Below are 13425 nucleotides of genomic sequence, written 5' to 3'. Positions count from 1 at the left end.
CGGTCTAAGCAGACATAATTGTGCAACAGATCTAGATCTGTACAGCTGAAGTATTTTATTGGCCTTAGTTTCATGACAGGGCACTAAACATATAAATGCCTTAATTTAAAGGCAGTGCAATACCTTTATTTATAGAGTCATAGAGCAGTTTACATTGGCAGGGATCTCAGGAAGCCAAGCATTCACCTCCCTGCTGGCAGCAGGGCCTACTAGGTCAGGTTATGCAGAAACTTGTCAAGTTCTGGAGATCCCCAGGGAGCTTTTCTGGTCCTGTGATTCAGTGTTTGACCGCCTTCATGCTGATTCCCTGAAGCCCAGCTAATACCTAATCAGAATTTGCCGTGTTGCAACATGTCTTTGTTTCCTCCTGCCTCCTGTCACCACGCATCCTTGGGAAGAGTCTGACTCTATTCAGTACCCTCCCATGAGGCAGCTGCAAGTTTCTTCCCTGATGCTCCTAAGTCTGAACACTTCTTCCTTCCACCTCCCTTCAACTTGTTGGCTTCTGCTGGACTCACTCTTGTGGCGGAAGGGCTCTTTGGTTGCTTTTGCTGAGCTTCTCCAGGTTTGTGTTGGATCTTTTCTCCAGCCTGTTGAGGTCCTCCTGAGCAGCAGTATGCCCTGCAGCGTATTGCCCATACTCCTGTTTGGTAATGTCTGTGAACCTGCTGAGAGTGCACACCCTCCCATCGTCTGGGTCAGCAGAGTTGGTATTAAACTGTGTTGGCCCTAGCATCGATCCCTGCAGGACAACGCTTGGACTTTGTATGATCACAGCCCTTCAATCCTGGCAGTCCAGCTGATTTTCTGCCCGCGTTACATCCCATTCACAAGCCGTATGTTTGCCCATGCACTGGATGCAGCTGCACAAGTTTTCTCGGCAAGGCTGGGCCGCCTTTAGCTCTGAGTGATGCCGGAGAGCAGAGGAGGGGACTTCCAGTAAGGAGGTTAGCCTCGTTCTTTCTAAAGGGTAGAAATAAATTTTGATCTAGCTAAGCAAAACAAGTGTGAAGCTTATGCTTGTGGTGGTGAGCATGCTGAAAACAGGTTTAGGGCAGGACATGCACAGTGTGCAGAACAATAAGTGGACAGACAAAGTGACGGGATGTGACAAGTAGTTGCTACGTGGATTTCTCTGCCAGGAATTCAACATCACTTGTACATCAATACATAATTTGTGTGTGGTTTGCAGAGAGGGTACTCAGCAGACAAAATCCAAACTGCCGTGATGTTAATTAAACGTTATTGGCTATTTATTTAGTCAAAATACTTTTTTTTTTTCTCTCTGAGCATTCAACTTCAGATCTGTGCTGTTTCAAATGGTAATTGTTTTGTACGTTGACTCCTAAACTTGTTTTAAATTACCATTTCAGGCTCATCTGGTAACACTACCTTGCAGCTTTTGGTTTTCTGGTTGAACACATGATATGTCCGTGCAAAATCGCTGTAACATTAAAAACAGAATGGTGCCCTACTGCTCCTGTGCAGGCTGTAGTGCATTTCAGTGCAGTGCAGAAGGGACTGGGGCAGGGCTGAGAGGTGAAACATGTGTTAGAATTGGATGTGCTGGTGTTGAGACCGAAGGCTGGTCTTCCCCCTCTGACTGCAGATGGAAAGCAGGGAACACGTGTGGGGAGGGATTGAGGATTCTGGGTTGAATCCTGAAATGTTACTGTAAAACATGAATCAAGCTGAGCCTGATAAAGTGAGCAGTGCATTGCAAATGTCCCATTCTTTCTCGGTAGTGACCGCTGGGCCTCTCTGTCCTCTCTGCAATTGATATTTAGTCCATCAGAAACAGATCCTACTGTGAGCAGCTATGATTTCTAGTAGGTTTTGCTTGGTATCTCTTTTCTCATATGCCAAATTAAATAAAAAGGGAAACCATACACTTTTTTCCATCACCTGTACTTGGAACTGTAACAGCATCATGGAGGATGAAGCTGCTCTTTGCGCAGTATTTCTCAGGTGCTGGAGGCTGCAACTTGCTCCTGTTGCAAGGACGTTCCCCAGCTGCAATGCAAAGTGTTGAATATTCATTCCTGGCTGGCTGGTGAGAAGAAGCAGCTATAGCCTAAACCAAGGCAAAGTGAGAGTAAAGCTCTGTTTCTAAACCCAAAGTAAGTCTGGAAAACTAACTCCTTCAGAGTAACAGAGGGAGAAGCAAAGACAAGAGGAGCTGCTTTTTTGAAAATCAAATTGTAAGAAGAGATATCTGATAAATTAGGCTTTTCCATGAACGTTTCTCCAGAGTCAAAACCTTGCAGAGGAGTGGGTTGGGGAGGGAAGTTATTTCTAAATATGACAGGTGGTGAAACGCAAGGTCCGAGCTGGGATTTATTGAGATGTAGTAAATTTTTATAGCATGTTATGGATGTAGTCAAGCAGGGAAAAAATCCTTTGTCTTTTTAATTCTAATATTTTTCCCCCCACAGGTATAGCCTTTACAGACCTCCCTGTAAGTACACCTATTTTCAGTATTTTAACTAAGGATGCAAAGAGAAGGGAGGGGGAAGAGTGTGGGGGTGTGATTTTTTGTTTGTTTGTTTGTTTTGTTTTGATACCCTGTTAAAAATGGTAACACACACTACTGAATGATGTGGATGCTCCCTTTTCTGAAACTTCATAGTTCTGTAGCTAGGATGTGGGCCACCCACACGCTTCCTCTGATCCCTCACCAGCTCTAAGAATATGTTGCTCCTTCTCCTGGAATTAAAGCCTGGATTCAGACTCTGTTACAGGTCACTGTCTTCCAAACACAGCATTGGGTGTGGGAAGTGTATGTGCAAAGTCCCTGTGCAGCCTCTTGTCTTCTGCCCTCAGAGGGCACAGAAATGCCTGCTGATGTTATTCCCAGCCTCTCCCTCTCTCCTCCAAATCTTGCAGCTGTGGAGTCGTTTCAAAGGTGGTGGTTAGGGAAGGCTATCACTAGGCTCATCGCACGAGTTTTTGACAAGCCTCCTCCTGTGATCAGTACCCAGCACGTGGAATTGCTAGGAAGAATATATTTGGCATGCATTCAGGGTTATTCTTCTGATTCACCAGCACCAATACCGAGTTCCTCTTGAGTGCTGTGATGCCGGATGAGTTCATCTAGGCAACAACGTGCAGTCAGCTCCTCCCAAAGCACAGCCTTCTCTGTGGCTAGTGGGTTAGGAACAAGAAGAGTGGCTCATTTGGCTACGCTGCTTCTCTTCCTGAAATGAGAGTGGTCTTCATGCTGGGGTAGACAGATAATTATTATTTAGCCTCTCATCAGCCAAAAATAGCTATCAAACCGAAACACACACGCAGTTGTTTTGTCTTATACAGCTGAAGTGTTGCTTCACAGTACCGAGTTGGCAGGTTGATATTACCTGTCCTGCTTACTGTAACTTGCTTCTTTTTAATCCAGCAGTGCACAGCAGGCTGATTTTAATGTGCTCTTGTGCCTAGCATTGAGTCTCTTTTACAGACAGCGAGTAGACAGCTGGGGAAGATGCACGGGAGCAGAACAGGCAGCAGGGCTCTTGCAGCAGCAAGGTCTGGCAGCGCTGCTAAGGCTGAACCCGAAACGCTCCTGAGCACAGGGCATCCCTCCATCCTGCTGTTCCTTCCAGCTTCTTCATCTATGTCCTGTTCCAAGATGATTTTGTTTTAATGTTAAATTGGAGGAAGATCTGGTCAGGTTGGTTTGGGCATCAGCTATTCAAATAGCTTGAGGCAGTTTCCAGTGACTAAATGGCATCTCTGTGCCTTTTACTAGCCAGAGTTTGCCGAGTTGTTTTCTGTGGGTTCTGGTTTTTACAGCAGCAGCCGATCTGTGACACGTTTTCTGGGCCAGAAAGGAGAACAGTGAATGCTCTATAGGCCTCCTACTGTTGGGAATTACCTTCTACAAGATAATTTCTCTTTAAAAAGTGAGACAAAAGCTTGACTGGGTTATTTCACCCCTTGACTGTGGATGCAAGCAATGGCAGGAGATTTCAGCATGTTTCTCTCCATATTCTAAATGGCTCAACTGCTGTGTGGTCAAATTCACCTTAAGGATGCCTGCACCTGACTTCCATCATTCCCACCCTCCTTCTCTAGCATCCTTCCCTTGAATCACTTCCTTCTTGCCTCACTCCTTTAGATGCCTGGGTATTCCGTGTCCTATTCTGGCCTTTTTGGCTCTCTCAGCCCATTGTTTCTTGGCTTCTTTTCCAGACAGTCAAGGTTACTGCCCTTTCCTACAGAAGGGAACCCCAGACCCAAGAGAGACTTTTGATTTAAATATGCCGACTGCTGGCAGAGAAGCCTTGCAGTAGTAGGGAATGTGAAGTTGATATAACTTGCAAGTGATATTTTGTCATTTATTACAGCATTATGTTCCAGGCAGAAACACAATACATGTGTATGCATTCATTTTAACATAAAGAAGAGAAAGCACCCATCATGTGAAAGATACAATTTTTTCTTCACCTGCTAAAACCGAAGTCAGAAAATTTAACTGCACATGGGAATGGAGCCAGCAGTCTTCCCTGAGTCACCCTTTAAGTTCTTTGATTTGAGCAGCTGACATCCAATTTTTGGTTCTGCCTCAGTTACTGAAATCCCCCTGGTAGGGGCTGTAGTTTGAAAGCTTTTTCTTCCATTACAGCCTATGTAATGTTGCAGCTCACTGGTGGCACATATCAATGAGAAGGTTGGCCAGTTAAGCCCTGTTGCTTTTCCACCTTTTGAGCTTCAATAATTCCTGGAGTGATTCTGTTGACGTAGCAGTGAGGCTACACAAGGAATTAATTTGGCCGTTCAAAGCATTACCAATTATATCCTTGAAGTGCAAGTTGCAAAATTTCCCTTTCAGGTGATGAAGACAATGTTTTGCAGTATTTGCAGCTGTAGGAGATTGAAATGGATACTTGTAATGGAAAACCACAACTTCTTGTGATAATCCGCACACACAGTGAAGCGTAATTGCTTCAGGTTGTTCTGTGTTTCAGTTCCCCCTGCGGACTGTTTACGTTTGCACAAATGTACAGGGGTGGAAAAAGAAACCTCAAACCTCACGGGCTGAAGATAACACGAAAATACCTGCTTGCGAATAGAAGCAAAGATCCCGCAGAGGGAGTTTCCCCTTCTCTCACCAATTCAAATCAGCGCTTAGGCCTACGTGTGCCGTTTACGCAAGCCCAGGTTTATCCTGCCTGGCAGTTTGCTGAAGCTGCTGTGTGACCAGAGTAGGAAACGTGAAAAAGCAGAACGTGGAAGTGCTGAGAGCAGGGATTGCAGGGCCACAAAGCGAGGAGGAGGCTGAAACAAACAAACAAAAAAACAAGTGAGGGCAAACTGGGGGGGTGAGAGCACCTACCCATGGACATCAGGAGGACGAAGTGGCAAAAAATACTTGGGAAAGTGTGCCTGAAGAACTTGGCAGGAGAAGCACCCACTTAGTGGGCTCTAGGATGAAGTCTCCCTGTGCCTGGCAGGGTGCTGGGGGTACGAGTACTTGCCTGCAGTTGCAGCACAGAGAGGACACATCCTGCATGTGAAAAGTGGAATTTTAACTCAGATGATTTGAGACTGGCTGGGGGTTGGCAGCTTCCCCTCAAAGATGAGCATACCCCAGAGTAGCTGAAAAACAGGTGATGTGTTCTAGTTTGGGGGTTTTGTCTTTTAACTTCTCAGTACTCTGGGGGTCTGATTCCTGGCTTTGGAGGTCCTTGGGTTCATAACACCAAAATTCTTGTGAGTCTGAAATACGGATTGTGGGGAAGATCTGATCCCTCATTAGAGATATCTCCTTGTTACCTAGGTTTGAAAGAGAGGAGAGACTGACTTTAAAAATGACATTTTCCTCTGGTAGCTCCTCCTTTATCATGCTGCCTTTTTCCTTGCACACCTGTAGCATAGCAATTGCCTTGGTGTGAGAATGTGAAAGGAAGAGGTGTGCTGAGGCAGCAGTGATGCAGTCATCCTGATTTCTGATGTCCGTTCCCAGCCTGCATTTACAGATTCATTTTTTTCCTGTGATATTTGAGAGTCCAGAAAGGTACGGTACCAGCCACACACCTCTGAGTAGATCCTCATTGGTACTGGAGCTGCCATTACGCCTTTGCTCCTCCATGATGTGGTAATACTGAGAGAGTTCGTGTGGGCTAATATGCCTGGCTACTTCTTCACCATCTTATTACTGCAACCCACAAAAAAATGGAATTGTAGAAGAATTTAGACTGGAAAGAACTTCTGGAGATAATTCAGGCTAACTTCCTGCTCTGTGACGGGCAGCTTTCAAAGCTAGAGCAGGTTGCTCAGAACCGTATCCAGTTAAGTTTGGAAAATCTCCAAGGATAGAGATGCTGCAGGCTCTCTGGGAACCTGCTCTAGTCCTTGGTCATCCTCAAAAGAAGAATTTCTTGCATATGTCCCATCGGAACTTCCCTGGTTGCAGCTTGTATCTGTTGCCTCTTGTCTTTTCACTGAGCAACTATGAGAAGAATCTGTTGCCTTCTCCAAGCTAAATAAATCCAATTCCCTCAGCCTCTCACTGTGTGCCATGCACCCCAGCCCTCTGACCATGTTAGCAGAACTCTGCTGGACCCAAACTCATTTGTGAGTCTCTTCTTGTTCTGGGGACATGGACGTGGAGGGAGGAACTGGGTACAATATTCACGCCAGTGAAAGAGAGAGGGAATCACTTCCCACAGCACGCTGGCTCTTGTTGCTAATGTGATTAGGATTCTGCTGATTTACACCTCGTAACAATCTTAATATCCATAGCAAAAAGTAAAATCCACCACTTCAGTAGGTCTCACAGGGAGATCAAAACCCGTAATAGAATTTGCTGAATAAATTTTCCAGGTAACTGTAGGAAAGCCCATGCCACTTGACATAGAGGAGAGAACAATCCCAGCTTTCTTCAGAGTGGTGGTCCAGCCACCAGCAGCAGAACTTGCTCATTTGTCCTGGAGCAAGCAGCGTGCTCCTCCTGACATCAGATGGAGGTTCAGTCATGAGCCAGACCCCACAAACGGGCACCTCCCAGACTTGAGTTTCTCTACATGCTTCAGTGCATCTCTGTGCCTTGCCTATTGTCTGGTTTCTAGGTGTAGCAGTCTTCAGTGTGTTAGAGCAAAGTGGGAAAAAAAACACACCAAATAGTTCATGGGTGCCATGAGATTTCTTCTTAAACCCTGCAGGCCATCTGCAGATGCTCTGAAGTAGAGAATTAATGAAGCTTGTGTTGCAAACATAAAGTAATTTGTAGAAGAGTAACATTACTACGAACAGAACATGCTCTTAAAAATGAGATCTAGAGTGAGAACCAGGCAACCCTCTACCTTTTTCGATGCCCTTTCTCTTTTCTCCACATTTAAGTGGGCTCAGGGATTCAATTTGTATCCATATGCTTGTTGTTAAAACAGCCTGCATGCTGTGCATAGACTTTGACCATCTGTTTCTAATTAGATCATCTTCTCTGGAAGCTGGATTATTAGCTAAATTTTGGAGGTATTTTCACAGTGTTAACTTTTTTTATTTTCCTCACATTTCAGTGGGGAACAGTGCATCCAGACGGAAGGACGTGCTTGTTCTTAAAATGAAAATAAAATTAATCAGTAGTGGAATTTCTTGTGTGGATGGCACGCTGACTTGGGAACATCAGGGATCTAACCTCAGAGCTCCACTGCCATCCGTTCACTTTTGATCAGATGTAAAATACCAACAGCAGCTTCTTGTCAAGGGAGAAGACAGTTCAGTGGAAATAGTGGAAAACAGATCTGCTGATTGAGAGGATGCTCCTTCAACTTTACTATTATTTACTTATACAAGTATTGACCTTCTTGTAGAAATTACAGACCCCTGAGCCAGAAAGTGGACTTGCCATAGTAAGCAGCATTTGTGGCACTGATCACAGATTACTGGGAGATCGAACCTGTTGCTCTGGTTTTATGCAATAAGTTTTGGTAACTGCATGATAAGTCATGAGGCCCCTTCCCACTCCGTTACACATTAAATTTAAAGAGCAGCTCTTACCAAGCCATGTAACTGGAACTACCTATTAGAGAAAACTGAGTTTAATACAGGTTTCTTCTTTTTCCTTCACAGTCAAATCTCTACCCTACAGTGGGTCTCCAGACTCCAGGAGAGATAGTCGATGCCAACTTTGGGCAGCAGCCCTTCGTGTTCGACATCGAGGACTACATGAGGGAGTGGCGAGCGAAGATTCAGAGCACCATTAAGCGGTTTCCCATAGGAGACAGACTAGGCGAGTGGCAAGCCATGCTGCAGAAGTAAGCCGTTGTTCTGGTGGTCAGCTTCTTTTATTCTGTTAGGCTTTAAATATTTTTAATGCTAATTTGTGCTTTCTTATGGCAAAAATCTCCACTCGGTGCATTTTTCTCACATCTAAAACACTCCGTTTTACCTTCTGTTTTGTTGTTTAATAGTCTTTCCCGAGTAGATTGCTGCTGCTTAAAACTTAAAAGATATGAGGGAAATTTTCAGCCAGTGGCTGCGAGAAAGCTTGTAATAATGGAAGAAAATCCACATTGAGATGATGCATTGGGGGAAAGGGAGTGGAGAGGAGACCGTAAAAACTCTATCATAGGGGAAAAACCAGGACAGAAGCCAGCTGAATTTAGAAATGTAAGAGCAAGAAACAGCCTGAGCTTCCAAACACACACAAACCGAAAACACAGTTATGGCACTTTATAAATTTCTGAATACTGAATGCATTTCTGGTCATCCCATTGCAAAAAGGATTGAGTGGAACTTGAGAACAATACACAAGAGTTGTCAGAGGTCAGGAGTATCTTCTGCTTGAAAAAAGACAAAGTTGACTAAAGCACCACAGCTTGGAAAAAGGTAGTTACGGGAAGCAGACAGGAGTTGTCTGTCAGTCATGGGGAACTCGGGAGACTCTATGGTTCTATGAGTTGGACTCAGTGATCCTTCCGGGTACCTATCGCCTCGGGGTATTCTATGATTCGTGTGTGCCATGAAGAGTGTGGCTAGGAACTGATGATTCATGGCTTCTGAAAACACAGAATTAGAAAACAAGTACCTTCTAGCTTACGAAGAAGTTAATATATTTTTTTCACAAAGTATACTGTGAAAGTGGGTCTTGCTAATGCCCAAAGTTGTGGTGGTTTAAGCGTAAGTTGATTTTAAAAGATACAGATTTAAAGATTCATGCCCCAATTTATGGAGGCCAACTCCATAGTTAAATTTTAACCCTCAAATCTCTGGCTGTATCTTGTCTCTCATTACACGTTGAATTATTTGCCTGTGTGTTCAGTGCAGCAGAAATCAGGTAGGTTGATACAGGGATGCTTCATAGTGAGGGACTTGGCAGAAGCTGTGTCCGGGATCGAAATGTCTGTCAAAGAAGCACTGGAAGAAATAGGTGAGAGGATGAGGATAAAGTCTTTGGGACAAGATAGTAGTAAATGATCTTGAGGAGAAAACAAGATGGGCTTGTAGCTATGGAATGAAGTTTTTCGCCGATGTGCCTTGTTTCTAGAGAAGGGAAAGATGGTGCATATGGTACCATGTTTCAGAAGAGATTCAGGGAGCAATGGCTGAGAGAACCTCAGTGTCTGGCTTAGACAAATCCATAGGAATACTACTGAAGGGTAGGCGCAATGTATGCGTGGAGAAATAGGATGTGGATTCTGTGAAGAGGAGCCAGCAAGGCATGTGGATGTGTTTCTCACGCTGCTGTCTTTGTCTTGGAAGCCCCAAATGCTTTTCCCTTGGTAAGGCAGCGAGCCCAAGCAGTTAGAGGCTATGGGCAGACATCCCAATGTGGATTCTGAATTGTTCGAAAGAGGAGGTGAGTGGGTGTGTGATTCTCAGCGTGGGAGACGGTGGCTGTAGCGTTGTGCTTGGAGGTGTGCTGGTAGTGGCTGTGCTGTTGAGGGTGTTCAGAAATGGCGTGGAAGAAGGGATCCTCCAGCAATGAGACCTTTGGATTATGATGAAACATTGCACTGTAATATTACTTCGTTTTTTGGTTGTGAGCTGGAAAAAAGTCGACTATGTTGTTAGGGGAAAAATCAAGGGCAAAAATAATTCTGTCACTGTGTGAATGTGAGGTGTACCCTTAACTAGAACTCTGTGTGATGTTCTCATTCTGTAGTCCCCCAAGGTATTTAGCAGAAGTGAGAAAAGCATGGGGAAAAAAAAAAAAAAAGAGGCAGAGGCAGGATGTACAAAAGTTTGGGGGAGGTGTAAGGCAAGAAACAAATACACAGACCCCCAGCACTGAAAAATCTGACGGTGAGGGGTAAGGCAGAGCTGTAAAAAAGCGTCTTGAATAGCCTGGAGAGGGTGATGAAGGAACAAGTGTTCATTTATTTTCTCAGCTGCAAGAATTAAGGGGTATCAAGTGAAGTTAACCAGGTGATGCATTTAGGAAAAACAGAGGAGTGCTGTTTTTATCCCACGCTCTCTGTCACAAGGCACAGTGAAAACTGCCTGGATTCAAAAAGTGACTGGAAACATAAGAAAGAAAAATCTTTTGGGGCTATGATGTAGAGAGATACCGCCTCTAGGACGAGAAGTATCTGAAAAATCATTGGAAGCTGGACAGGTCTGGGGGAAAGGTGCCTTGTTCCTTTTATTCTAGGTATTTGCTTTTGCCAGTTGGGAGGTACAAGTGTTGGGCTAATAGGACAGGTTCCTGCGGTACTTGTGTGTTTTTTCCTTTCCCTGGAAAAAGTGTCCATTTCTCGCCACCTCATTATTTAATTGAATATTTAGCTGTGTTGGACCACATGGTAGCAGTTTCTTCAGGAGGCTTTGCTGAAGGACTCCATAATATCTTTGGACAACCTTTGGAAAAGGCTGAGGTACTGAATGTCTTTTTTTGCCTCAGTCTTTACTAAAAAGACCAACTTTCAGAAATCTCAGGTCCCAAAGACTGGGAGAAAGGCTGGAGCAAGGAAGATACATCCCTAGAGGAAGAGGATCAGGTCAGGGAATATTTGAGGTGGTGCTGATAAGTGGCGCAAAGTCTAGCTGGAAGGCAGGACCTAGGGGTCAGTACTGGGTCCAGTCCTGTTCAACATCTTCCTTCCTTAATGCTCTGGATAATGGGCAGAGCGTACCCTCAGCACTCTGCTCTGTGTAAATCAGGGGATAAAAGTGTGTGAATGTGTAGAATTCATAAGGGGATTCAACTACCAATTGTATAATTGCTGGCTGGATAGGAAACAACAGAAATTCAGGACCAAAAGGTTTTTTTTTGAGGTCTACTTGTAAGCTGTCAGGCCTCTCTGAAGCTGGGATTTTCTGGCTGTATCTTATGTCACTAGGAGACATCACTGTCAGTACAGAACTCTTATGACCCTTAGGCAGCAGTAAATAAATAAATAAATAAATACTGTGTATGTATTGGGAGTCCTTTTTTTTTTTTTTTTTTTTTTTAAAGTGAATTTAGAGTCTCCATAGTGTTTGCTGAGGCCTGGGTGCCTATCTTGTAATTTTAGTATCTGGAGCCAGAAATGGGACCATGGTTATATCGTAACTGAGCTAAGTTTGATCACTGAAATTGCAGTTTCTGTTGTAATTTGTCTGATTTATCTGTAAAATTGTCTGATTTTTTTTTTTTTTCCTGCAGTGTGATTGCTGTGTGTTGCCAACACCTTTTCATCTCTTTGTATTTTCTTACTTTCTAGTATGGTTTCTTCGTATTTGGTTCATCATGGGTACTGTTCAACAGCAACTGCCTTCGCCAGAGTCACAGACACCACAATCCAGGAAGAACAGACCTCAATAAAGAATAGACAAAGTAAGTCTTTTGGGTAGTTGTTCCCAAAACACGGCATTCTGGCTATGGGATCCTCCAGACTGCAGTGCTATTATCGCAGGACATTTAACATTGAAACCTGTTGCTCACAGAGGAATGAAATACTGTTGAAGTAGAAAGTTATTCCACGACAGCACAAAGCTGCCCACAGCAGGCTGCTAGCTTGGTGTTGCTGCCTGTGGGTCAGCAGAACTCAGGCACCACTGCTCTGAGCACTTTTCCCATCATCACTGGGTCACTTCCACCTTCTGCTGGTTTTGCCTGAAGAACTGGTGCTGTTGTTTCCTTTGCCTTTCTGCTCTGAAAAATGACCTACGTGCCTGTCAGTGTTAAAGAGACTGGGCTGTCTGATGAACTTGGTTAGTTTTCCTCAATACTGTTGAAAATGAATACCTGAATATACCCTGTCCTGATTAGAAGAGGTGAGGTGACTCAGCCTTACACATCGGGGACAGAAGGTGCTTTCTTGGAGGTAGGACCAATCTGGTGGAGAGTAGATCTTGTTACCTAAGGCCTTAACTGAGCAGAAGACAGTGTGCACTGGAGATTCCTTTGGATTTGGGTTCTTCAGTGCAATCTGTTGCAGCCTGGGCAGTTTTATTAGCATGGTTATAGGGACCAGGCATATCAATCTATTTTGACCAGAACTCCCGGAGTTACAGAATCTTCCAGGCCCTTTGCGCATTTTGTATTTAGGTAAATTCAGAACACTGGAACAGGCTTCCTAGAGAGGTGGCTGATGCCCAGTGCCTGTCAGTGGGTGGTTAACCTCTCGGTTTGTAAGGCTGTAAGCACTCTTGGTTTCTGCAGAATAAGGCTTGCAGCTTTGTCTTGCTGTACTTTTATTTTGTAGCCATTCTATTCACAGGCTCAGACCGCAGGGTCACAGAATGTTGGTGTGTGTTCTGCATTCTCCTGCCTGTTGAATGCAAGCTAAGCCCTGACCTATGCATTTCCTTTCCCTTTGTGAACTGTTTCTCATGTGACAGTTATGCATCAGGTGCATCGTGTCCCTTTGTAGTTCTCCCTCCATACATTACGTGTGCTTAGCCAGCATTCGGGTTGGTTTGGGTACTCAGCTTCATGCCCAGAATCAATAATAGCTGCTGCTCCTCAGTGCCTTTGCATGGATAGTGCTGATGGGCTGTATGTTTTCCAGGTCATGCATCATGCAGCCCTTGCCCCAGCCAGGGTTCATGCTGGTTTGTGTTTAAATGGTCAGGAGATGCGTGAGACAACACAGTCTGGTTCGTCTGAGGACAGGTGGCAAGGCAGCCAGGAGGGAAGGAATACAGAGCTCTGCAGTTGGGGCTCAAATAAAAGCTGTGAGGAAGACACAGACTGGAAAACAAAAAGAGAAAGTAGAAAAGGCAGAGACATCTGTGAAAGCTGCCAAACAAGGCAATAAGAGCAACAAAAAGTAGCAAGACATGAAAAATGACGTTTAAGTAGAAGAAACAGAATGAAATGAAGGAGACTGCAACACGTGTTGGTGTGAGAACCACATCTTTGGTTTTAGCTTTCAGCTAGGATAAGAAGCAAATACGTTTCAAATTGTTATTGGGGATTAGTAATGAGCTCAATTAGTAATGCTCATGATTTGCAAAAATCTCAGTCTGTTGCTGTTAGTGCCTGTGCTTGCAAAACACCTC

General features: G+C 44.4%; 1 protein-coding gene across 3 annotated transcripts in view; it reads left to right on the top strand.

The window, feature by feature from the left end:
* Positions 1–13425, top strand: part of RANBP10 (RAN binding protein 10) — a 77173-nt gene that overhangs the window by 47886 nt on the left and 15862 nt on the right. For 2 of the 3 annotated variants that reach the window (XM_038185647.2, XM_038185646.2), the window contains exons 5-7: positions 2436–2458; positions 8068–8252; positions 11643–11755. In XM_038185647.2, the coding sequence (XP_038041575.1) occupies positions 2436–2458; positions 8068–8252; positions 11643–11755 (321 nt within the window). The remainder of the gene's footprint in view (positions 1–2435; positions 2459–8067; positions 8253–11642; positions 11756–13425) is intronic. The other variant, XM_038185648.2, reaches the window with a different exon arrangement.

Source organism: Anas platyrhynchos, chromosome 12 (genome assembly GCF_047663525.1).
Source record: "Anas platyrhynchos isolate ZD024472 breed Pekin duck chromosome 12, IASCAAS_PekinDuck_T2T, whole genome shotgun sequence".
In the NCBI taxonomy this organism is placed as follows: domain Eukaryota; kingdom Metazoa; phylum Chordata; class Aves; order Anseriformes; family Anatidae; genus Anas; species Anas platyrhynchos.
Note: the sequence above shows the minus strand (reverse complement) of the source record. Positions and strands in the feature narration are given on the sequence as shown.